Source organism: Podarcis bocagei (genome assembly GCF_964188305.1).
Source record: "Podarcis bocagei genome assembly, chromosome: 4".
Taxonomy (NCBI): Eukaryota; Metazoa; Chordata; class Lepidosauria; order Squamata; family Lacertidae; genus Podarcis; species Podarcis bocagei.
Genome location: NC_138128.1, coordinates 15,702,729 through 15,727,292, shown reverse-complemented (window position 1 = coordinate 15,727,292; position 24,564 = coordinate 15,702,729). Strand labels below are relative to the sequence as shown.

Genomic DNA, 24,564 nt, shown 5'->3' with positions numbered 1-24,564 from the left:
GTATACAGAGAGGTTACTGGCTGAATCCAGGGGCTTGCACTACCAGAACTCAGTAGCCACAACTCGAGTCTGGTGGGAACTGAAAAGCTATGGTTTGGGTGTGCATCATCTCAAGAGCATGACTTGCTGGTTAACCTGTAGTCAGCAATACACGGCAAGAGATTTAAGTGAGGTCTCTTCCTTGTCAGATTAGTGTTCTAGCCTTCCTTTCACAGGAAGCAGTGGAAAAACCCCGCAGTTGGGACTGTGGTCGGCTGATTATAGCGTTGGAGCAAAATCGCGTTCCATTTTTCCGTTCAGAAATGGCTGCTTTAGCTTTTGGGAATACTGCAGTTTCATGGCAGAACAGCAGAGTTTTCAAGTGATTGGGGTGGAGGGAGGGAGGAGAATGCCTCCAAAGGAAATCTGAAGGCATAAATCTTTTTTCTTTTCTTTTTTGTTTCTGAACTCCTTTTGTGTTTAATAGAATGTTGCAATTCTAAAGTGGGGAATTGGAATGGCTGTCTCAGTAGCAGCATCACCACAAAAATGAAAGAGGGTAAGCTTTGCCAGAAACTTGCTTCATGAGCTGCCGTGGTTTTTGGAAATGGCTGCTTGGAAAAACTTGCATCTGGTATCTCCCAGCTGCTGTGTGATGTGTTGGAAATAGCATGAAACCTTCATAATTGGATGCTTAGGAGCTAATTTGTAGGAGCCGACATCCCTTTGGCCCCCAAAATAAAATATTAAAGATACCCATGCCCTACCCACAAAGTTGATGGGCATTGCCATTCAAATGATGTGTGTGTGCTGCATCTTGTGATTGATTATGTGGGGGCAAGGCTTACCTGTCCATCCATCGTCCCCTTCCCCCTATAGTTTATTCAAGTTGACACCCCTGTCTAGAGGTTTGTCCCATTCCCATGAAATCCATTCCAAATTTATTTGTTCAACCCATTTGGCGAAAGGGGATGCAAATAGGTTTAGAACATGCTCCGTGAGCATGGGCCATGGTGTGTCAGAGTCCCTCTGGGTTACCCTATCTGGCAGTGGGGCAAATCTCTTGATTGTTCTGTGCAAACAAGAAACACAGCAGCAGATGTGCATCTCAGTTTCTTGGTAGGCTTCTGTATCTGAAAAAACCCCATCCATGAGCATTTAATCCTATGGTAAACAGGAGCAGGAATGAAACGGCTTTTGTCTTGACTTGCTTAGATGCGATTTGTTGAGCGAAAAACATTCACACCCTTGTGCACAATAAACGAGGGAGCACAGACCCTGTTAGGTTAGAAAAATGTTGGGATCATACCTTTGTGAGGATGGTTCTCTTAAAAAAATAAAATCCTTCTTTTTTGCCAAATGAATCTTTGATTCTACTGTAATAATCAAGCAGTGACATGTCTGTTAATGGACTATTTCAAGCCACAGATGGAAGGATAGGATGTTTGAATATTTTCTCCGTATTAGCCACGCATATGCAATCTAGCTGCATGTCGGAAAAGATTCTAGCATTACCTTTCCCCCAGAATACTAACTTTGAAGGTGCAAAGAGTTCTCTCTCTTTTAAAAATAGAGAAGTTACTCAAATATTCAGTCCTCTTCCCCCACAGTTTGAAGTACCGTATTTTTCATCCCATAGGACGCTCCGTCCAATAGGATGCACCTAGTTTTTTTGGGGGGGATTTACCCCCCTTTATTTCCCCCCCCAAAACCAGGTCTGGGAAACCAAATCAGGTCGGGGAACAGCAGTATGGCGGCGCTCCGCCTCCCCGCTGTCCCCCGAGCTTGTGGGGCTGGCCGATGTCTGCCCGAAGCGCGGGGCGCTCTGCTTCAGTGCGCCCCGCGCTCCGTGCAGCAGGCTGCTATCCGCAGCCTAGGGAGCCCTGCGGGAACTCCCGCGGGCTCCCCAGGCTTGCTGATAGCTTCCTGAAGCCTGGAGAGTGAGAGGGGTCGGTGTGCACCGACCCCTTTCGCTCTCCAAGCTTCAGCGAAAGCCTGTATTCGCCCCATAGGACGCACACAGATTTCCCCTTCATTTTGGGAGGGGAAAAAGTGCGTCCTATAGAGCGAAAAATACGGTAGTATGGTCCAATTAGGACTTCTGCTCTTGGTCTCTTCGTTACCAGGTTGAACATACCCCCAACTCACCCAAACATTCCTCATATGGTTTAGTTTCCAGACCCTTGATTATCTTGGTCGCCCTCCTCTGCACACATTCCAGGTTGTCAACATCCTTCTTAAACTGTGGCGTCCAGGACTGGACACAGTATTCCAGGTGTGGTCTGACCAAGGCAGAATAGAGTGATACTATTACTTCCCTTGATCTGGATACTATACTTCCGCAGCCTAGAGTGGCATTTGGTTGTATCCAACCAAGTCCTACTTTAGCTTTTTTTTTTTTTTGATGCCGCATCCCACTGTTGACTTGTATTAAGCTTGTGGTCTGTTAAGACCCCTAGATCCTTTTCACGTGTACTACTGGCAATCCAAGTGTCCCCCATCTTATATTTGTGCAGCTGGTTCTTACTGCCTAAGTGTATTAGAACCTTACAGTTGCCTCTGTTGAAATCCATTTTGTTAGTTTTCCCCAATTCTCCACTCTGCTACGGTCATCTCAAGTTCCAACTCTGTCTTCAGATACTGTACTTCAACCACCAGTCAAGGACAATGCTACTGGCTCCTCAGTGCCACCACTTCAGGTGGTTGGAGAAGGTATTGCAGCCTCTGTCCAGTATACCTGAAGGAGCATCTCCTTTGTTCTGCCCGGACACTGAGGTCCAGTGTCGAGGGCCTTCTGGTGGTTCCCTCACTGCGAGAAGCCAAGTTACAGGGAACCAGGCGGAGGGCCTTCTCGGTAGTGGCACCCGCCCTGTGGAACGCCCTCCCACTAGATGTCAAAGTGAAAAACAACTACCAGACTTTTAGAAGACATCTGAAGGCAGCCCTGTTTAGGGAAGCTTTTAATGTTTAATAGACTATTGTATTTTAATATTCTGTTGGAAGCCGCCCAGAGTGGCTGGGTAATCCCAGCCAGATGGGCGGGGTATAAATAATAATAATAATAATAATAATTATTATTATTATTATTATTATTATTATTATTATTATTATTACTGTCAACCAAACCAGTTTTATAAAACTGTTTGAGCCACACTCCTCAGCTGGAGCAGTTGTCCATTCCTCCCTGGTGGTTTTGAGCTCTGAGGACAGACAGACTGTATAAACAGTGTTCTTCCCTACAGTGGTGAAATGGAGCGATTGGAATTCTGAACACCAGCACTGCACACCGCAACATTTTATTCCATGTCACCTGGTAATAATAATAATAATAATAATAATAATAATAATAATAATAATAATAATAATAATCTATTAAGAAAAGGCTTAAGTGTAATAGAATCTGCCAGCATCTTAGACTCCTTACATCGGAACCGCTTGATGCGAAAACACATTACTGTCGCATCAGTGCTGGTTGTCAGGGAAGTGTCATAAGACTCTCTCCTCCCCAACTGTTAGATTGCAGTGGAGGAATGGAATCAGCAAAGGTCTTCTCCCTGACCTCAGTAAAACAAATAAGCTGTCTTTTCTTGATGGAACCTAGCTGGCATTGCATCGCAGGGACGACTGGAGACTTGCGAAGGATGACAATGATTTGTGTGCGCGCACACCTTTGTGTGAGAAACTGCTAGAAGTGGAGATTGAGCATTAGGATGCTGGAGCTGGTCTTGAGGTGGCTTGCTAAATTACGGCCTGGTTGCCATGGCGACTCAGCAGGCCCGAATCGCACAAGAAGTAAAGCAGCTTTTCAAAGGATGTGGAAGGCCTTTTCTTCTTTTTCTTCTTCTCGGACTGCTCCATTTGCACCCGGCCAGTTTCTGCGATTTCCAAGGACGGCAGTAGGTGAGAATGCTCCTGAGCATGTGCAGAATGCAGTTCCTTCACCATTGAAGGGCGGAGGAGGAAAACGCTTCTGGGTGACATCGTTTGAACCACCACATCGAATGCTGAATGGGAAGGTCTTGGGCGGTTGAGGTTTCCTTTCTGGAGAACGGAGCCCTGGCCATCACATCTAAAAAGTCCTTTGGCTTGAAAGTTACTGAAATGCTAAACAACTTAAAAATAACATGCATGTCTTTAAGGAGCGACATGTGTTTTGATCTCCCCGGCTCCCTCGCTTTGTTTTGAATGGTATGCTTTATTTTGAGGAAGCTATGACCCTTGTGAATAATGCATAGAAATTTGGAGGCTGGGAGGCAGATGTCTTTCACTGCTGATGGAGCCGAGGTCACAGATGGACTGGCCTGGCTTTTTTCGGTTTATTTTTATCTCTTCTGGGACTCTGATTGTGTCTTTGCTGTCCCTGTCTGCCCTGATCAGTGTCTTTAAGAAAGGCTCGTTGCAAACCTCGCATCATGAGCCATGTTTCCATTTCCTCTCCCTCCCTTCCTTTCCAGAACTTATAATTTTAACGCTGACGGTGGGTTCGTGCAGAAATCACTGCCCCCCCCCCAACAAAGAAAGCTTAGAGATGCAATTCTGTAATTTCTTAACGTGCGCGCCGTTCTTAATTTCCAAACATCTTCTTGATGTTCTGAAAGGGGGTCTTTTGCCTTTATTATCAGTGGAAAGATCATCAGGCTTAGCGCTAAACATAGCATGGTACCTTGCAGTAATGCCATAGTCTCAGAAGGACTTCAGGAATTTTGACGGGGGGGGGCGGCGCTCTCTCTCAGTCTTGAGCACCGTGGAACCAACGTGGCAGAAAGAATTTTGTGTGCCTTGAGCTGAAGATCAGAAACGGGGGCTGTCTGGGAATCAGGCCTGGAGGCGGCTCAAAACCATTGATGGGTTTCCTGTATCAAGGCCTTGGAAACCGCTGTACCTTTTTGGGAAGATGCTGGAACTAAAAGGCTATTGGAGATGCCTGACTGCTGCCAAGAACAGCAGTCCTGTGCCATTGGTCTCTCTGTCTGCTAATGTTGCTGCGAACGGCTGTGCATACACACCACCCATTCATGCAGCTAAGTGACAAAATGCTCTGTGTGATGTCACTCCGGTTTGGAGTTCCCCCGGCTGCACTTTAATTGGTTGCTACATAGAATTGTATGGGACACGGGTGGTGCTGTGGGTTAAACCACAAAGCCTAGGACTTGCCGATCAGAAGGTCAGCGGTTCGAATCCCCACGGCGGGGTGAGCTCCCGTTGCTCAGTCCCTGCTCCTGCCAACCTAGCAGTTCAAAAGCACGTCAAGTGCAAGTAGATAAATAGGTACCGCTCTGTCGGGAAGGTAAACGGCATTTCCGTGCGCTGCTCTGGTTCGCCAGAAGCGGCTTAGTCATGCTGGCCACATGACCCGGAAGCTGTACGCCGGTTCCCTCGGCCAATAAAGCGAGATGAGCACCGCAACCCCAGAGTTGGTCACGACTGGACCTAATGGTCAGGGGTCCCTTTACGTTTCTTTTACATAGAATTGTAGAATTGGAAACAATGAGAAAGGTCATCAGGTGCCCTAGAGTTTTTTGGGTTGTGTTGTGGGGAGGAGAACGTAAAAGTCTTCCTCTGTCCCCAGGTGCCACTAATTCACCTTGGGGGCTTGAAAATGGCAAGGACAACTGGAGGGCGATACAGGAGGTGTGCATGTTTTTCATGCAGAAACCTGGCTCACTCTTGTGGGATTGCTGTCCGGTTTGCCCATTTAGCGCAGATGGCCCATTTCTCCATTACTGCAACCGTGTCCCCATTGCCTGCAACTGAATCTTTTAACTAGAAATGCAGGGAACTGAACCTGGGTGCTTTTTGCATACTTCTCTATAGTATTAATGCTTTGCTTCCCACACCTCCATAGAAGTGAATGGCAACCATGTTGGTTTGCAAAAGGGGAACGAGGTAGATGAGTGCATTTTGCAGATTCCACAGGACAGAAGCTCAGCCTGGCTGGATGTAGAGGAGTGGGGAGGGGGCAGCAGCTGGGAAGGGAAGCAGCTTCCCAAGAGAAAGGCTCAGAGCCAGGAAATTGATGGCGGGAAGGCCATGAGTGGTAAGAGGGAGCAAACTGGGAGGAGGTGTCAGAAGCCGAATAGGTAACAGGGTTTAGTGAGCAGGAAGAGGCTGGGGCAGAGAGCAGTCAAGAATCAGAGGCAGTAGCAGAGGGGGCCCAAGCGAGAGAGATGAGGCAGGCGGCTAAAGAAGCCAGGGGGTCTCCCCCTCCTGCTGCGACCAGCTCCCCTCCCCCTGGTCTCCCAGAACACGAAAAGGAATGAAGAGGGTGGAGCAAAGAGAGACAAGACGAAGGAGCCTCAGGTTGCTGGGGATGAAGCCTTAGCCCCACTGGGAAGAGTTGCTGTGATCACTAGGCCTGAGCTGCTTTGGTTTCTTTGAGTAAAGACTTAGCTTCACCAACATGGGTGTGTTATGGGGTAACATTGAACTGGCTTGCAGAAGCTAATTGCGCCCCCAGATTTTGTGATGCACCCCCCTTTTTCAAGTACCCATATTCTGTTATCGGACCCTTTGACTCTGCAGGATCATTTGCTTCGGACTCTGTAAACTTTTGTGCCATTAGGATATGACCCTTTCAGACACTGGTGACTAAAATAAACCTAGACAGCCTCACGCTGCGCTCAGGATACTGCTGCTTGCTAAGATGTGCAATGTAAACAGTAGCTATAGATAGCTCTTTCCTCCTTGTTTGTGTTTGGAAGCCCTTAATACAGGAAGATGCCACGTCTTTTGAAAACGGCTTTTCATGTCAGATGTTCTTGTGTGCAATGAAAAGGGCGACAGCTGTGACTTGGGTGGTGGTAAGCCTCTCTAGCATTGCCATGTCAGAAAGCAGTGGACACGGAATGGATTCCCGCCCCCGCCCCCGCCCCACACAACGTTTTTAAAAAATCAGATTAAATAAAGAGAATAAAAACTTACGCATGCATTAGCTTAGCATGACTATAACTCAACAAATGCTGTAGCGTGTTTTCTTTGGAAGCTTTCAGTCTAGGTTAACCGAGAGGAGATCATGTTTGCAGTCTCTGAGAGCAATAGTCATGTTCTATTCCACTGAAGCAAAACTAACAGTGTTCCATGTTTTTAGTCATTCTAATCATTTTTCCAAATCTGCATTTAATGGGCCTGGGGCAACAACATGCACTCTGCCTCTTTCACACACCAGTTTTGTGTGCTAACATCTTGTAGTGAACTATATAACCAAGTGTTATGAAACAGGTTAATGCACGTTAAGGAGATAGTGCGCCCCGCTAAATCTTGCAAATAATTGCTCGTATATGGGGGGGAAAGAGAGAGAAAGATTTGGGGTGTTTTATGACGCATAAAATTGACTCTGGACGTGCTAAATGTGGTCAGGGTGTGCTCCCAGGCACCTGCACACCGCCCATTGGCAATCTTCCCTTGTGTTCATCGAATTACAAGATTACTAATGGGTGGTACTGAAAGGAATGAGCTTGCACGAGATCACCCTTCCACGAACAGGCAAAATTGCAGGTTGTGGTTTGCGATGATGGAAGCGGAGGCGCGATCTCTGTTACACCGCTCGTGCAAGCAGGCCATTTGTGTGAGCAGTCATAGCTGTGCAAAAATACATTCTGCAGCAGTTCCCACCCCCCTTGCGCCCGATAGCATACTGTTGCATGTATGTGCAATAGTGCCATCAAAGTGCATTGCTCTCTACAAAATGTCAGAGGGCAGTCCCCTGCCCTGAAGAGCTGGCAGTCTAGAATTGGACACAGGTGAGACTGCAGAAGGAGAAGGGAGGGAGATGATAGCAAGACAGAACAGGGATGGACTGTGCATTTATTTAGTTAGGTATACATTCATACCTCGGGTTACAGACGCTTCAGGTTGCGTGTTTTCGGGTTATGGACGCGCCAAAACCCGGAAGTACCGGAACAGGTTACTTCCGGGTTTTGGCGCTTGCGCATGCGCAGAAGCACTAAATCTCACTTTGCGCATGCGCAGAAACGCCGAATCGCAACCCACACATGCACAGACGCTGCACTGCGGGTTGCGGACGCTGCGGGTTGCAAATGTGCCTCCTGCATGGATCACGTTCGCAACCCGAGCGTCCACTGTACCTTCCTTTCTATGCCCTTTCTGGGGTCTGGTCCTTAATAAAAATTCTCTCCATTTCCCATCTTTCTTCACACTATTATTTGTTATTACCATAGTACCATTGCTAAGCAGAAAACAAGCCAGGGAAGCATCAGTTTTAAAAAATATGCCCCCCCAACTGTTTGGTCTTGGCTTGCCTTATTGCAGATTTATATTTTGGTTTGATGGAACATGTGTGTTTTTATTTCAGGCGAGACTTTTGTATTCTAACATCTTCTATTCTGTTGTTTAGTCATGCTGGCTTTCTTTTGTATCCATTATTGTTATGTCATGTATTTCTGTGTTTTTACAGTGGTACCTCGGGTTAAGTACTTAATTCATCCCGGAGGTCCATACTTAACCTGAAACTGTTCTTAACCTGAAGCACCACTTTAGCTAATGGGGCTTCCCACTGCTGCTGCCCCGCCAGAGCATGATTTCTGTTCTCATCCTGAAGCAGTTCTTAACCTGAAGCACTATTTCTGGATTAGCGGAGTCTGTAACCTGAAGTGTCTGTAACCTGAAGCGTATGTAACCTGAGGTACCACTGTATATTGTAATCCTCCCTGTGATACTCGGATGAAGGGCAATATAGAAATTTAATAAAAAATAAATAATTCCAGGACTTCCTTAGTTTAACTTTCCCTAAGCTGTTGGCTTCCCAAATGCTTTGGGCTACAACTCCCTTCACCCCAGGTCATCGGCCATGTTGGCTGGGGCTAATGGGATTTGGAGTCCCAACAACACATTGAGGGTTTCAGGTTGGGAAATGATGATTTAGTTAAGTCCCCCAGTCCCCCCCCCTCAAATATCTTGTTTCATGTCGATGTTCTGGAAAGAATACATACAATTCATGGATATGTTCTTTATAAGATTCTGACATCAGGTTCTTTATTTTGGCAGGTCATTTTTGTCCAAGTTAATCCAGGTGAAACTTTTACAATAAGGGGAGAAGATGGGACTCTTCAGTGCATTCAAGGTAAGGAAGCCTTTATTAAGAGAACATTCCTGTTTTTATGTGGAAAGCACATGTCTGCCCAATTAATATCCTTGGCTGATCACCCGTGGATCCATTGCTTTCGCTCTGTCCTTTCACCAACGAAAATAAAGCATTGTTCACGAAGGTGCATCTGACAGCCTTAAATATTTTCAGTTTGCCAAACTTTTAGAGGAAGCGTGGATGACTTGCAGTTCAGCTTCGCAGCCCTCGAAGGCACTATTTTATTTGGAGCTGGACCACTGCTCCATAAGAGAGTCCCTTAGACAGGTGCATGAACTTTGAGAAGGTCCTGTTGCCTTTGGCATGGTGGCTGGGCTGCTGGACTTCCCTGAGGCTAGCCCAGAAGCTGCAGAAGGTGCAAGATGTGGAGGGTCAACTGCTCACTGGGATGGACTAACCCCATGATATTACACCAGCGCTGAAAGAATTGCATGGGATACCAGTTAGCTACTGGGCTGGTACTGGTGCTCCAAGGGCTATGCAGCTTGGGACCAGGATGCCTTAAAAGTCACCCATCCTCTAGGTTCCCAACTAATCACTGTGTTTTGCAGGAGAGGGCATCCTGCAGGTGCCATTCTATCAGTAAGTCTACTTAGCACAACATCAGATTTGGGCCTTTAGTTGGGGGTCGCACCAACCTACCTTTAGAACTCCTGCCCTCCGCATTGCATACCAGATGTGCTCCTTCTATGAGAGCCAGTGTGGAGTTGTGGTTAAGAGCGGTGGACTCGTAATCTTGTGAACAGGGTTTGCTTCCCCGCTCCTCCACATGCAGCTGCTGGGTGACCTTGGGCCAGTCACACTTCTCTGAAGTCTCTCAGCCCCACTCACCTCACAGAGTGTTTGTTGTGGGGGAGGAAGGGAAAGGAGATTGTTAGCCGCTTTGAGACTCCTTAGGGTAGTGATAAAGCGGGATATCAAATCCAAACTCTTCTTCTTCTTCTTCTTCTCTGCTGTCTTTTTGGAATCTGCTACATGCATTCCTCCTTCAATGAGTCTTCCAAAATTTGTACCTCACTCAATAGCTGCCTTGGATTTGAATTGATTTTGTGCTGTTCACCTGTTTTTTATATATGTATCTGTTTTATATATTCTGCATCGCAAATCACTTTGAGGTGCCTTGTGGTAAGAGATTCGTAAACGAAACAACAGTAATGGGAACATCTTGAGGGACAAATGTTCCCCAGCCGTTGTTCTTGTCCATTTGGGCAGAAGTTGGGGGTCTTTGAGCAGAGTGTGGGCAGCCATCTTTTGGAGGGCTTCCAGGCAGAAGGTTGACCTGAAAGGCATACCCCCCAACTCCTTGACTCCATAGCAACTGCCATATTTATGGTGAGGATGGAGGTAATGCGGTGGAATGGCTAGAGTGCAAGTCTTTAGCCTGGGAGATCTGGGTTCAAATTCCTCTTCGTCATGAAACTTAACTGTGCCAGTCCCTCTCTGCCAAATGGACTCACTGCACTGGTTTGTTGTGAGGGTAACATGGGTGGTTCAGACACATACATTATGTGCATGTGGACATTCTCTCATTATATAAGCCATCCCAGACTCTTTTGATCATTACCCGAGGCTCTTCTTTGTGTGCCTCCTCCATGTAAGGTGTGGAGGTTGGCAAAATTAGAATGGGGCCTTCTCTGTAGTGGCTCCCCATTTGTGAAATGTTCTCCCCAGAGAGGTATGCCTGGCGCCTTCATTATATAATTTTTAGGCGCCAGGCGAAAACGTTCCTCTTCAACCAGGCCTTGGGCTGATTGGTATTCTTCAGTCTTTTAAATGCGTCTGTGGGAAGTGGGGAAGGTTATTGCTTTGTTGCTACTTACTTTTTTATCTTGTATTTTATTCTGTGAAACGCCCAAATATCATGTGATAAAGGGTAGGATAAAAGGATAATAAAATCCTCATCTTACCTCATCTTTAGGGACGCAGGTGGCGCTGTGGGTTAAACCACAGAGCCTAGAACTTGCCGATCAGAAGGTTGGCAGTTTGAATTCCCGTGACGGGGTGAGCTCCCGTTGCTCGGTCCCTGCTCCTGCCAACCTAGCAGTTCGAAAGCACATCAAAGTGCAAGTAGATAAATAGGTACCGCTCCGGCGGGAAGGTAAACGGTGTTTCCGTGCGCTGCTCTGGTTCGCCAGAAGCGGCTTAGTCATGCTGGCCACATGACCCGGAAGCTGTACACCAGCTCCCTCGGCCAGTAAAGCAAGATGAGCACCGCAACCCCAGAGTCGGTCACGACTGGACATAATGGTCAGGGGTCCCTTTACCTTTTTTACCCAGTTTAGCATACAGGAGGTGCGCATTTGATGTGGCAACTTCAGGTGGATGCCCCCCAGCTGTGACAGTCGGGAATCACAAGTTTTATCAAACCTCTGTCTTTAATAATATCACCCATTGTCCCTAAAGAGAGACGAGGAAAACCAGTAAGCAAAATGTCAGGTTAGATTTTCTTCACTATGGCCACATCTGAGGTGTTGGATCAGTATATAATTCATGCCTAATGCTGAAGAAAAGCGCATTTGTGCTTCTCACTGTAATGGCGAAACTTTCCCAAGTGAAGCTCACACCTTCACCACTTTCATTTAAAATAAAAATGCTCCCTGTAACGTTGCCAGTTTTGGGGGAAGGTGGGTGCTCGCAGTCATGCATAACTGTGTGAGTCATTCATGGTAAATAAGTCTACCCAGGGGCTATGGTGTTTTATACTTTATTTTTCCCCTCCTTGCTTGAAGCCAGTGATCATGAAAGCAAGAAAGCTAATCATTTGTGCTCAGTATTAAGAAAGAAGCAATTCATTCGTGACCTGCAGTCGAATAAGCTCATCAAACGATTTCCATTTGTGGAGTGTGTGTGCGTGTGTTGTTTTTTTCCACCTCACCCTCCCTCCCTATTAAGTAGAAATGAAAAGCAGCAAATTGAGATGGCTTGGACTTGTGACTTACCTATTGATGTCCGATGTTCAGAATCCACAGCCCCAGGCCCTAGTTGTAGCTCCAGCCGTTGCAAGTTGCCAGAGTTTTCAGTATTAAGGCACTTGAGTCTGGCTTCATAGGAGAATTTACCTGCATCCTAAGATTCAGATCTGCTGTTGCAGAAGCCTTGATTAGTCACCTTTGCTTAAAAGCCTCTAACAATTATTGTTATTGTTATTATTTATTAAATTTGCATACCGCCCTCTATCCCCCCAGGTCTCAAGGTGGTTCACAACATATATAAAATAAAAAAATAAATAATAAAAACAAAAGCAACCCAGTAGTGTCCCCCCCTCCCCCAAGAAAAACACACCACATTTTAAAAGGGCGTTGGAAGCCAGTCAGCCAAAGGTCTGGGAGATGAGGGATGTTTTTGCCTGGCGTCTAAAGGTGTATAATGCAGGCGCCAGGCGAGCCTTCCTGGGGAGAGCATTTCACAGATGGGGAGCCACTGCAGAAAAGGCCCAGTCTTGTGTTGCCACCCTCCAGAACTCTCATGTAGGAGGCACACGAAGAAGGGCCTCAGAAGGTGATCTCAGGGTCTGGGCAGGTTCATATGGAAAGAGGCGGTCCTTGAGGTATTGCTGTTTAAGATTCTATAGGTCAATACCAGCACTTTGAGATGGGCCTGAAAATTAATTGGTAGCTAGTGCAGTTGGACAAAGGAGAGTCCACCACCTCCATAGGCCGTTTGTTCCACAGTGAGGAAAATCTTAGCAACATTCCCTTCCTTGTAATTTGAACCAGTAGGTTCTGGTGCAGTATCTGAACACTGGGAGGCTGGCTTGTACCCTTGTCTGCTATCCTGTGCTCAGATCCAACGCATTTAAAGTTCCCATGGCTGCTGCCCATTTTAGACAACCAGAGCAACATTTCAGAAATGTTGTTAAAGGCCTAACGGTGAAGGGAAGCGCAGTCCAGGCATTTTTTTTTGGGGGGGGGGGGAGGGAAGGCCAAGCCCCTACCAAAATGGCAGAGCTCTCCACCTCAATCTCTGGCCCCCTGTGCGTAGCTCTAAATAAAAACGTCCATGTGCGCACATTCCATTTACGCACATGTGTTTAAGATTATGACATTTCTGTATAGAGTATTTTTATTGAGTCTTTCTCGGTATTCTTTTCAGTTCTCTTTTCAGAAGCCGGTGACATTCTCCGATCAGTCAGATCCCGGTCTCAGTTGGTAGTCTGGCTGTAGTGTTGATTGAATTTTAATGGGAAACATTTGTGTTAGCGTTTTGAGTTTCGGCGCTCCCCTCCGTTCTAAACGCTCGTTCCCTTCAAGGAGAAAGTCGGCGGTGTGTTGAAATACGGGCAGAACGGGTTGCCTTTTGGCTAGCTGCAGACCGGCCTGACTGGCTGCCACCCAGCGCGTGCCATTTTTATTTTATTTTTAAACCTGGCATTAGAACCAGACAAAATGGCTGGTGGAGATAGAGATAAATGAAAGGTTTAATGCATGTCTCCCATTTATAGCCTACCTGCCTTAACATGAAACTCACGGTGGTGCATATATAGGGTGATAGGTTCTTATGCGTGCTGAGCGAAAACTTCCATCCCATTCTGTGCTAGGCACAATCATGGTTCTGGCTTATGTCAGCACAATGCTAAAACTAACTAGGGTTGGTGGTTCACCATCAATCACTTTCCAGTCCCTTACCTCTGCACCTGTCCCTAGTAACTTAGCAGCGTGAAAGTGGAAACAGGATGTCTGTATAATTGTGCTTTATGGGTCGTTAACACCAAGCAAAGTGTAGCAGCTCTTTATCCCTTGCCAAGGATGATATCTCTTGTTGCAGAATTGGGCAGAGTGCTGCTCTCCTATTTTGGATCCTATCTTTCTGTGAGGCTTGTAGGATCTTGTCAGTATGCTAAAGGTGCCCTTTACAATGCAGTGGGATCCCCCACCCCTCGTAAATGATTACACAGCCGGAGTTTCCGGAGTACAGTAAAGAGCAAGTCATAAAATATCTGCCATGTGTCATTTTCCTGTACATGAAAGTGAATCCTGAAGCTTATATGTTTTTAGTGCCTTACTGGGGTTTTTCCTTCTTCTTAAGTGCAAATCTTTTGAAAGGGGATTTGCTTCCCTGAAAACCCCAAGGACAGTTTATCGTTAACTTTTAAGGAGAGGCTTTTGCCCGTCGATCTTGTTTCCCTCCCGTTTCTTCCACAAAATCAAGAGTGCAGTGGTACCTTGGTCGTCGAACGGCTTAGCTCCTGAACAAATCACCTCCTGAATGCCGCAAACCCGGAAGTAAGTGTTCTGGTTTGCGAATGTTTTTGGGAAGCTGAACATCCGACGTGGCTTCCGATTGATTGACGGAAGCTCCTGTAGCCAATTGGAACCCACACCTTGGTTTTTGAATGGTTCTGGGAGTAGGAACGGACTCCTGGAACTGATTAAATTCGACAACCAAGGTACCACTGTAAATGCAAAAGGATTCTCAAGTCAGGAGGTGTCATCCTGCGCCTCTGCTGCCACCCATAACCATCCCTGCTCCTCCCAGGTATTCAAATACCCTCCCCCATACCTCTGGATTAGCAGTGGTGACAGTGATGAGATGATGCCTCCCTCTCTTACCTCCCCTTTCCATGGTCACCCCAAGCAGTGTGCCCTCAAACAAGCCACAACTTCATTGCAGAGTTCATTGCACCGGCCATTCTTTTGGGTGATGATAGATTGGAGAGCAGGGGAACAGAGTTGGTGGGAAGCCAAAGAGCCAAAGATTTGACGCCTTTACTCTTCCTTCTTAAGAAAAGTAGTGTGTTTTGGCTGTTAGGGATTGGCAGGACGAGTTTGTGGTGGTAGAGGCAGACAGGGCATGTGGGGCATCCTTTTGTCCTCATCTTGGTCACCGTGGAAGAGGAATCCCAGGCGTCAGAAAGCTCCCCTGCAGTTTGGACTCTTCCAAACTTCCTGACTTCTCTGAGCCCAGTTTGGCCGGAAAGCCACACAATCGCTAATCAACTTGCCGGGTTTTTCTGCTTGAGGCGCTTCATAATAGTTCCAACAAATTATTTTGCACACGCATTATAGGTTGAGATCAGATCTGTGGTTGTAATGAGGAATGTGATATCCCAGGACAGAAATGAGCAGAACATATGAAGTAGATGATAGCTTATATTAACAAGAAATGTATTGAACAAATGGTGACAGGATGAATCACCCGTACCTCTGCAACGCATAAGGAACAATGCCGCCTAGCAATGATAATACTGATTTTATTATAGAAGCTCAAGTAGTAACCACATTCTGCAAAGAAGGATTTCTCCTGCCCCCCGCTTCCCGATTTTGGTAGAATTACCAACTTTATAGCTGGACTAGGACCTTAATGGTGAAATTGCTTCTCTCCAAACATAAGAAGCTTCACCTGCTAATTTCTAAGAGAAGTTGATGGACAGGGAGGGAAGATTCTTGACGCCCCCCCCCCCAACAAGAAGCAATTGGTGAATGAGTCAGAGGACACCCTCCCTAGTGTATTAGACCTAGCAAACCAGTCCTCTCCTATTCCCCCCCCCTTTAAATTCCAGCTACCCCAACTTGTGCATGCTATTGAAGCTCAGTGGGGCATTGAGGTACATCACCAAATGCCACTGGTGTGCTGCTCCCTCAACATTCCTGGCATATTCTGATGGCCAGCTGGTTTCAGGACAATGTCAGTACCTGTCAGTAGAGCAGTAGCTGTAGTGAAAGACTCCTGGTGGCTAATATACTCACGAATTTGATGGGCAGTGTCTGATAAAAATCACATTATTGGCCTATTCAAAACCTTTGCCAGATTCTTTCAGAACGTAATACTGCACCCCAGGCTTGCAGCAGGCCATACAGGTATACAGGTGTAATAATAATGAACTATTCCCCTGCACAATAAGGATGATGATGGTGATGATGATGATGATGATGATGATTTATACCTCGCCCATCTGGCTGGTTTCCCCAGCCATTCTGGGCGGCTTCCAACAAAATATTAAAATACAATAGTCCTTCAGACATTAAAAGCTTCCCTAAACAGGGCTGCCTTCAGATGTCTTCTAAAAGTCAGATAGTTGTTTATTTCCTTGACATCTGATGGGAGGGCGTTCCACAGGGCCACTACCAAGAAGGCCCTCTGCCTGGTTCCCTGTAGCTTTGCTTCTAGCAGTGAGGGAACTGCCAGAAGGCCCTCGGAGCTGGACCTCAGCGTCTGGCTGATCAATGGGGGTGGAAACGCTCCTTCAGGTGTCCTGGGCCGAAGCTGTTTAGGGCTTTAAAGGTCAGCACCAACACTTTGAATTGTGCTCAGAAATGTACTGGGAGCCAATGTAGGTCTTTCAGGATTGGTGTTATGTGGTCTCGGCGGCCACCCCCAGTCAAATACTTGCAGGATAGTTAAAGAGGGCGTGAAGCCATTAACCATTGGGTGATGTGAGCCCAGCAGAGACCCTTTCTACACTGGGACCAAGTCTTCTTGGGGAGGTAGTCCAAAGCAGGCAAGAAACTCCACCTAAGGCTTAAATTCTGGCAGGAGACAGTCATCCTTTTCATTCTCCCTTACGCATTCTTTGCTTTCTGCTTTGACTGAGCCTGTGTGAAGGGACAGGTTGCCTGTAAAATGAGTAAAGGAGATAACTTTGGTAGATCTCAGCTGCATCTGGCAAAATCTCCTCTATTCTGCTATTTAGCACCTCTGTGTGCCTGGGTGAAAGGATCACTTATATCTTGGTTTAATATGCTGACATACTATTGACCAAACTTGTCCTAAAGCAGTCGGACATTATTATTCCTTATAAATTTTCACTTCTTTCTTTCACCCCACGTCTCTGACTCTGATGTTGTTGTTTTTTAAGGCAGATGGTCAGACATAAAAGTTCCTCGCAGCTACCTGAGACTTTCTCCTCATGAAGTATTTTTCGTCTTGTTGCTGCCTCAACACATAAATAACCTAGCAGAAAAACCATTCTTGACTCTTTGGCTCTGCTCATTGATTCTGTTACAGCGAAAATAAGCCTTGCACTGATTTTTCAGTAGAATTTTATTATGGGTTTCCACCTTGAAAGAGAGAGAGAGAAGTGGGAGGGATGGGTAATAGTCTGAAGAAAATGGAATCTTGTTTATCTAAATAGCCTTGGAACATCAGAGAATTTGAATTAGCAGCATACTGCGAAGAGTCTTCCCCTTTCTCTCTGCCTTTGATTGCATTCCCATCTTATCAAAAATAAGCAGTTCATTTGCTAAACTTGGAAAAGCAACGCCTGTCCAGTTTATCATTTGTCATCTTGGTGATTGCCTGATTTGCTAGTGCAATTAAATTTTTCTTGATCCTTTTGTTGATCAAAATTTACGCTGTATCAGATGCCTGGTCTCCAAAGCTACCTTGGAGGTCTGGAGCCCCAACCAAACAACATGTGATTGTATTTGTCCTGTGCTCCTATCCAAATGGTCATACTGTGTTAGCCAAAATATTTATGTCTGTTCTGTTTGCAGACTCCATATCATTCTTTGTGGGTTTCTTTTTTTAACCAGGCTTGTGTGGTTTATTCCTTTTTGGCAAATTATCTTTTCTAGCATTTTAAAATCCCTAAATTTTCTTCAGCTGGGTCTGCCTCATTGGAATAATCACATCAGGACACTACCTTATTAAAACAAACACACAGTTGCAGCTCACTACTAATTATACATCATTCTTGCTGAGTTTATATATTTTTGTGAGCAGATTGACTTTAGCTTGGGGTGGACCAACCACTGTATTAGCAAGAAGGTTTATACAACATTATGTTATGTAGATATTGCATAACATTGCAGGGTTAGACTTTCCAGTAGTATTCGTCTGATTTTTTGCCAGAATCCATTCTATCACTTTCCTATTTCCCCCCAACATTTCCACACCCGAGTAAACCCGAAATTACAAATCTGCAAGATGTCATGGTTTTTTCTTCTTCTTATCTACTAAAAGCACATTAGTGAAACCTGGTTGGAGCAGCTCCTTTTGTGACTAGGCAACGGCGTTAATGATTGAACAAGGTGATCTGCTGGGTAGCTGCTTTCCGGTGGGGCTGAATTGTGCTTGAATTCTGGTTTTGGCGTTCTGTTTATTTATCAGATGTTGAAGAATATTCCTTTGAAGATGAACATGGATGTTCAACATGTGTCTAGTTCGAGATGGGCAGCATTACAGCATTCCCTTATGCATTGTGTCGTTGTTGGGTTTTTTTAAATAGTAGCACCTTAGCAGTTGCCAGTGTGCTCCACAATGAAACTTGAAATATAGGCTAGCTTGTCAATGCGACAGATGCATACAGAAGGATGCTTTTTCTTGCCATGAGGATACATTACTTTGTCTCTCTATCTCTCTCCCGTCCCCCTTTTCAAGGCTTAAGTTTAAGCCTGGCGAACTAATCACACTCGTTGCTTGATGCAATTGCCCAGTGCTAGTTAGCTTTAAAAAAATAATAAAAGCTGCGAAGTTTGATTTGGCTTACATTAATCTTTTCCAAATATCTCTGCTTGGCTGCTGTACAGTACATATTCGAAGACTGGGTTGGGGAGGGGGGGGTGGATATTCTCTGTGTGAATGGAAATGTTTTTTGGAACTCTGGAATATGGAAACTTCGAGCATAAAGTCTATGTGAAACCGTAGATTATTCTGTATGTACCTAGTAGCGACCAGCACATTCATCGCATTGGGCTCCTTTCCAGGACGTTCGCAGCTTTTTTTCATTTGTGGAAAGGAGGAGAAGGAGGAGGAGAGCAGGACTGTGCGCTGCATGTGCTGCGCACTGACTGCTCCAGACAGTCATGTATGTGACCTGGCAATCAACATGATTTCCTGCTGACGTGGCTTCCCACAACTGGAGCAGAACAGAGCAGCTACAGTGCGCTGCTGCAGAGGAGAGGGGCAGAAGGATGAATCACTCACAGGATGAGAAATAAATTTAAGACTCCGCAAACTTTCTAGCCGTCCAGGTTTAGCAGGCCGGTCAACATGAAGGCACCTTCTTTTTTTCCTTCGTTTGGGCACTGTGTGTGTGTGTGTGCATGCACACACACACACACATGCGCACAGTCAAGTGGAGGGGGAAAAATAAGGTGTTTGCTTAATAAATGCGCTCCCTTCTGCCAATGATTTTCCGGTCGTTATGGTGACCTGCCATTAGGAGATAAATTTGGAATGGAATTTCCCCTACTGTTCGATTTGGATAATACGGTCCATTAGCCCTTATGTCATCCGCAGTTTAGTGTTATTTTCTTCTTCCTGTCGCAAGATGTCGCAGAGATTCAGGCAGCGTAGCCTGGGCTCCTGACTTTGCACTAGTATTATTTTTAGTAGTACTATTGGAATCGTAGTAATTTGGATACTGATTCATGCCAAAATAGACTTCTGCCCATCGGAGCAACTTGCAAACGGGAGGGGGCTTCCAGCCTGAGCTCTGCAGTTATGCACCGCTGTGCTGTGCGAATCCATATCCGGGTAGGTCAGGGAGAGACTCCTTCTCTGAAACCTTGCACAGCTGCTGCCAGCCAGTGTAGACTGTATTGAGCTAGCAAGACCCCAATAGTCTTGACTCAGCGAAAGACAGCTTCCTATGCAACACTAGCAGCACAGGTGTCCCCCCCCCCAACAGAAAGGTTAGCAGATTCCACAAAGGCATAGTCTGTAGGACCTCTTCTGCAGATAATTAACCAGTGCTGGAAATTAGCCAAGGGACGTGGGTGGCGCTGTGGGTTAAACCATGGAGCCTAGGACTTGCCGATCAGAAGGTTGGCGGTTCGAATCCCCGTGACGGGGTGAGCTCCCGTTGTTTGGTCCCTGCTCCTGCTAACCTAGCAGTTCGAAAGCACGTCAAAGCGCAAGTATATAAAATAGGTACCGCACTGGCGGGAAGGTAAATGGCGTTTCTGTGCGCTGCTCTGGTTTGCCAGAAGTGGCTTAGTCATGCTGGCCACATGACCCTGGAAGCTGTATGCCGGCTCCCTCGGCCAATAAAGCGAGATGAGCGCCACAACCCCAGAGTCAGCCACGACTGGACCTAATGGTCAGAGGTCCCTTTACCTTTGCCTAGAAATTAGCCAGGCATATTTTTGCGACTGGCGTGGGTCCAGTTGTGGCCATGTGGAGCCCCCACATATCTGCAGCCAGCAACCATGGGCTGATTTGCTCCTAAGCATTTAATTGTTGGTGGTGCCATGAGTTCCAGTATCTTCTGGGAGATATTGATTCCTGCATTCCCCAGTCGCTCTCCCATCTTCCTGGTCTTCATATAGGTACTGTATAAAGATTACATGTTGGGGAGAACAGTCTCTTTGTCTAAATATTTCTGCTGCCTAATAAATACTTCTTTTGCCAACAACCCAGAATTACAGTCAGAATCCACTTGGATGACTCAACTTAAGGTTTGGGTGTTTTGTTTTTTTAAGATGCTCTGTGTACTCTTTTTGAGCACAGCCAAGCATTTCTGAGTTTGCGCTGCACTTTAGGCAAATGCATAGTCCAAACCGAGTTGATCCACAGGATTACGGCGAAACCCTCGGTTAAGTGCTTTGCTGGTTGAGTGCCAAAGGTGCCCAGGACCTTACAGGATGGGACCCTTGGAAAAGCAAATGAAGATTGTAAATCGGCTAGGCCTGCTGTGCTCAAGTCTTCTGTTCTTTAGATTAAGGTTGATCTCAGCTTGTATTATAATACTGAGCGGGCTGACATCAGCTTTTGCTCAAAAGAGAATATCTTTATCCAGACATAGGGGGCAGTTCGGTCTCTGCGGTGGGCCCCCTCTAGAAAGCTTGAGCCATATGGCGCTGGCTTATTTGTCAAAGAACCTGCTGTCCACTCGGATTTAGTTGAAACCATCAAATTACAGTAAGCAACGACCTCAAGTTAGGATGGAATAAATAGCTTGGGTCAGTAGTCTATTTGTGTTTTAACCTAGTCTCTAGTTTAGACATTCCATTGCAGGAAGCCTTTTATCATGGGGATTGTATGGTGCGTTCTGGAGAAGGGGCTGCGTCTTGGCAGAGAAGCTCTCTAGGCCTGGCTGCGCAAGCTCCGCAAACCATTGGAGTCGTCTTGTGATGTTGGGATTTTGGTAGGATTCCTGCATTATTTTACCAAGGGTCGAAGGCAGCTGCCTCGTCAAAGCAAACTCTCATATTCTCCCCTACCAAATAGTAACAACAACTGCTCACTTCAGCATGCTTTATTAACTTCGTATGTCTTCCATTGTGCCTCTTCTTGGGGCCTATTTTTGCATTCACATAAAACAATCCACGCAGCTGTTTTAGTCTTCTGTAGCTGAGTGTTAATTTTGGGGTGGAAAGTTGGGTTCAACCTAGGCCTTCACAACTTGTGTGACCCCACCCTGCCACACCGTGTATCTTGCTAGCTACTTAACCCACTGCCTCTTCCAAACCACCACTGCCACCCCTTCCAGGTATGCAGGGATGGTTAATTTATATCCTGGTGGTTATAATGCAAGACTAGTGGGGGATGCACTTGTAAATTTACTTACTCGGTTTTTCAGATTAACATTTTACAGTCCCATATCCAACATATAACATAGAAATAAGATTCCAAAATATCTCCTGAACCTCCTTCCTCCCCTTTGTGGGACCCATTGTTAATCATTTCCTCCTGCATCTTTTATAATAATCCAAATCTTTTACATCTCCATTATGTCCAAAATTCACCATCAAACTACAAGTGCTATTCCAATCCTACTAACGATTTTAACTGTTTGCAATGATTTTTTAAGATAAATTATAATTTCCCTCCATTCCTTATTAAAATTTTGGTCTTCCCGATTTCTGATTCTTCCAGTCATTTTTGGCATAACCCATCAACTTAATCTTCCATTCTTCTTTCCATCTCTGGGCCAATAACATCCACACAGCTGTGGTTGCATACATAAATAATCTTTTCTGCTCCATTGGGATTTCGGCATCTAGAAAGTGGGGGGGTGCATTTGCACTTGTAGGCCTTGAGTTTTGCAGCTGAAAGCCGCTTGTGGTTATCTTTTTTTTAAATGTTATAATCAGTTTGTGCAAACATATGGGTTTTGCCAGGGGACGGTGTTCATGGAGCAGTCATTGAACCGGTCAGCATGCCAAAGCAGTCAACTTACGATAGGTGTCATCATGACATTGGCAAGTCAGAATGGCTGTGTGCATCAGCCTAAATGGCCTGAGAGTTGGCATTCTGTGTTCATCTTGCTGCAGCGGCTGCTGATCCTGATTTGCTTGGAGATAACCCCCTGAATTGGTTGCTTGTGATGGGCCTAGATGAGTCCACATGGTGATAAATACTGTGCTCAGTGGTAAGGTAAAGGTAAAGGGACCCCTGACCATTAGGTCCAGTTGTGGCCGACTCTGGGGTTGTGGCGCTCATCTCACTTTATTGGCCGAGGGAGCCGGCGTACAGCTTCCGGGTCATGTGGCCAGCATGACTAAGCCGCTTCTGGCGAACCAGAGCAGTGCACCGAAGCTCCGTTTACCTTCCCACCGGAGAGGTACCTATTTATCTACTTGCACTTTGACGTGCTTTTGAACTGCTAGGTTGGCAGGAGCAGGGACTGAGCAACGGGAGCTCTTCCCGTCGCGGGGATTCAAACCGCCGACCTTCTGATCGGCAAGCCCAATAAGGTCTGTGGTTTAACCCACAGTGCCACCCGCGTCCTGTGCTCAGTGGTAGAATGTGCTTTTTACATGTGGAAAGGTCAGACCCAACCCCTGACATTGGGTATATCAGGTTAGTGAAAGAGCTGAAACCTTGGAAAACTGCCGCCAAAGTAGGTAAAACTGGGTGAGATGGACCGATGGTCTTACTTAGTAAAGGGTATTCATATACAGTGGTACCTCGGGTTACATATTCCTCAGGTTACATAAGCTTCAGGTTACAGACTCCGCTAACCCAGAAATATTACCTCGGGTTAAGAACTTTGCTTCAGGATGAGAACAGAAATTGTGCTCCAGCGGCGCGGTGGCAGCAGGAGGCCCCATTAGATAAAGTGGTGCTTCAGGTTAAGAACAGTTTCAGGTTAAGAATGGACCTCCGGAACGAATTAAGTACCTAACCCAAAGTTAATAAAAGACGGATGTATAAGTTTCTGATTGTGTCCTGGTCCCTCATAATAAGGAGAGGTGAGTTTGCAAGCCTGAAAGTGTGTAATGCCGTAGTTTAGCTTTACCTGCAAAGGCAACAATGAATTGTTGGGAAGTTTAGCTTTACATGTGAACACTTAGGTTTTATTTCAGTTCCTCTGAGAAAAAGAGACTAGGCCAAGATTTCGTGGGAAAGATACCTGAAGAAGGTGGTATGAAGGCACTGTGGAATTGAGACACCCACAAACAACACATTATCACCTAACAAAGTGGGTGGGGGAGAAAACCTGGGTGCCCTTCCCATCACGTTCAGTGGATTGCAGGGCGACACAAACTGGTAGGAACACAAAGCTTTTAGCTAAAACGAGCTCTCCATGTTGGTGTTTCTGTCTCTGCCAAACTCAAATCTATTTCTGGGTTCAGCAAACGCATTCATTCCACACATGATTTATCACCGAAGCTCATAAAAATACAGGCGGAAAGCACACTTAAAAAAGAAAAAAGAAAAGAATATATGGAAATGGACTCGATTGTACCAAAAAATAGTTTTAAAATATTCTGCCTAAGGGGGATGCTTCTTTTTCTGATTCCAAAGCCTTTGCTTCAGATTTTGGATGTGGTCACTGAGTGTTTCATATTTCATAGGCACATATTATATAATATTGTGGGTTTTTCTGAAATTTTAAAATTATAGTGAGTTGTGTGTTTTTTAATAAGAAACTGCTGGTGGTGTTTAGTTTAGAACATGTAAGGGTTTGCAGGATCAGGGCAGTGGCCCTTCTCGTCCATCATCCGATTCCCAGGTGCCTATGGGAAGCCTGATAGAAGAAATTGGGTGCAATAATGCTTCGGTATTTCGCAGAACACTGTCTCTGACCAGGAGACAGAGCAGAGCCATTGTGGTTCATTTAAGTCAGGGTAGCTTAAATCAGCAGGAAGACAAGGGTGGTACAAAATAATGGATTTAAATCAACTTTCCCACTGGTACTATTTTATTCGTTTCCCCATTCAATGGTGCAAATTTGGCCACCAAACTATGTTAATTTATAACTGACTAGAGTGATTTCTGCTGCTTCGTTTGTACAACCAGATCTTGAGACTATCGCATTGTACATCTTGCATATTTTCAATTTTTTTTACCTGCAGAGGGGAATGTCTTTAAAACATTCTGCCTTGGGGGTTTTCTTACATCTAGCAGCTGTTGGAGTTTATGAGGCAAAGTATGGAAGGCTAGGAACTCACAAACTGTACTATTCTGTAAAATCATACCTCATGTTATGTTTGCTTCATGTTACGTTCTTTCAGGTTATGTCCCGCGGCGACCCGGAAGTACTGGAAAGGGTTACTTCCGGTTTTCGCTGCTCGCGCATGCGCAGAAGTGCAAAATGATGTCATGCGCAGAAGCAGCAAATTGCAGGCCGCGTGTGCGCAGATGCGCCGCTGCGG

The 24,564-nt window shown here is 45.8% G+C and overlaps 1 protein-coding gene across 2 annotated transcripts in view; it reads left to right on the top strand.

Moving 5' to 3' along the window:
* The window catches only part of FNDC3B (fibronectin type III domain containing 3B), a 289,308-nt gene that overhangs the window by 100,909 nt on the left and 163,835 nt on the right, over nucleotides 1-24,564 (top strand). For both annotated transcript variants that reach the window (XM_081190007.1, XM_081190006.1), the window contains exon 3: nucleotides 8,983-9,058. In XM_081190007.1, coding sequence (XP_081046133.1) covers nucleotides 8,983-9,058 — 76 coding nt within the window. The remainder of the gene's footprint in view (nucleotides 1-8,982; nucleotides 9,059-24,564) is intronic.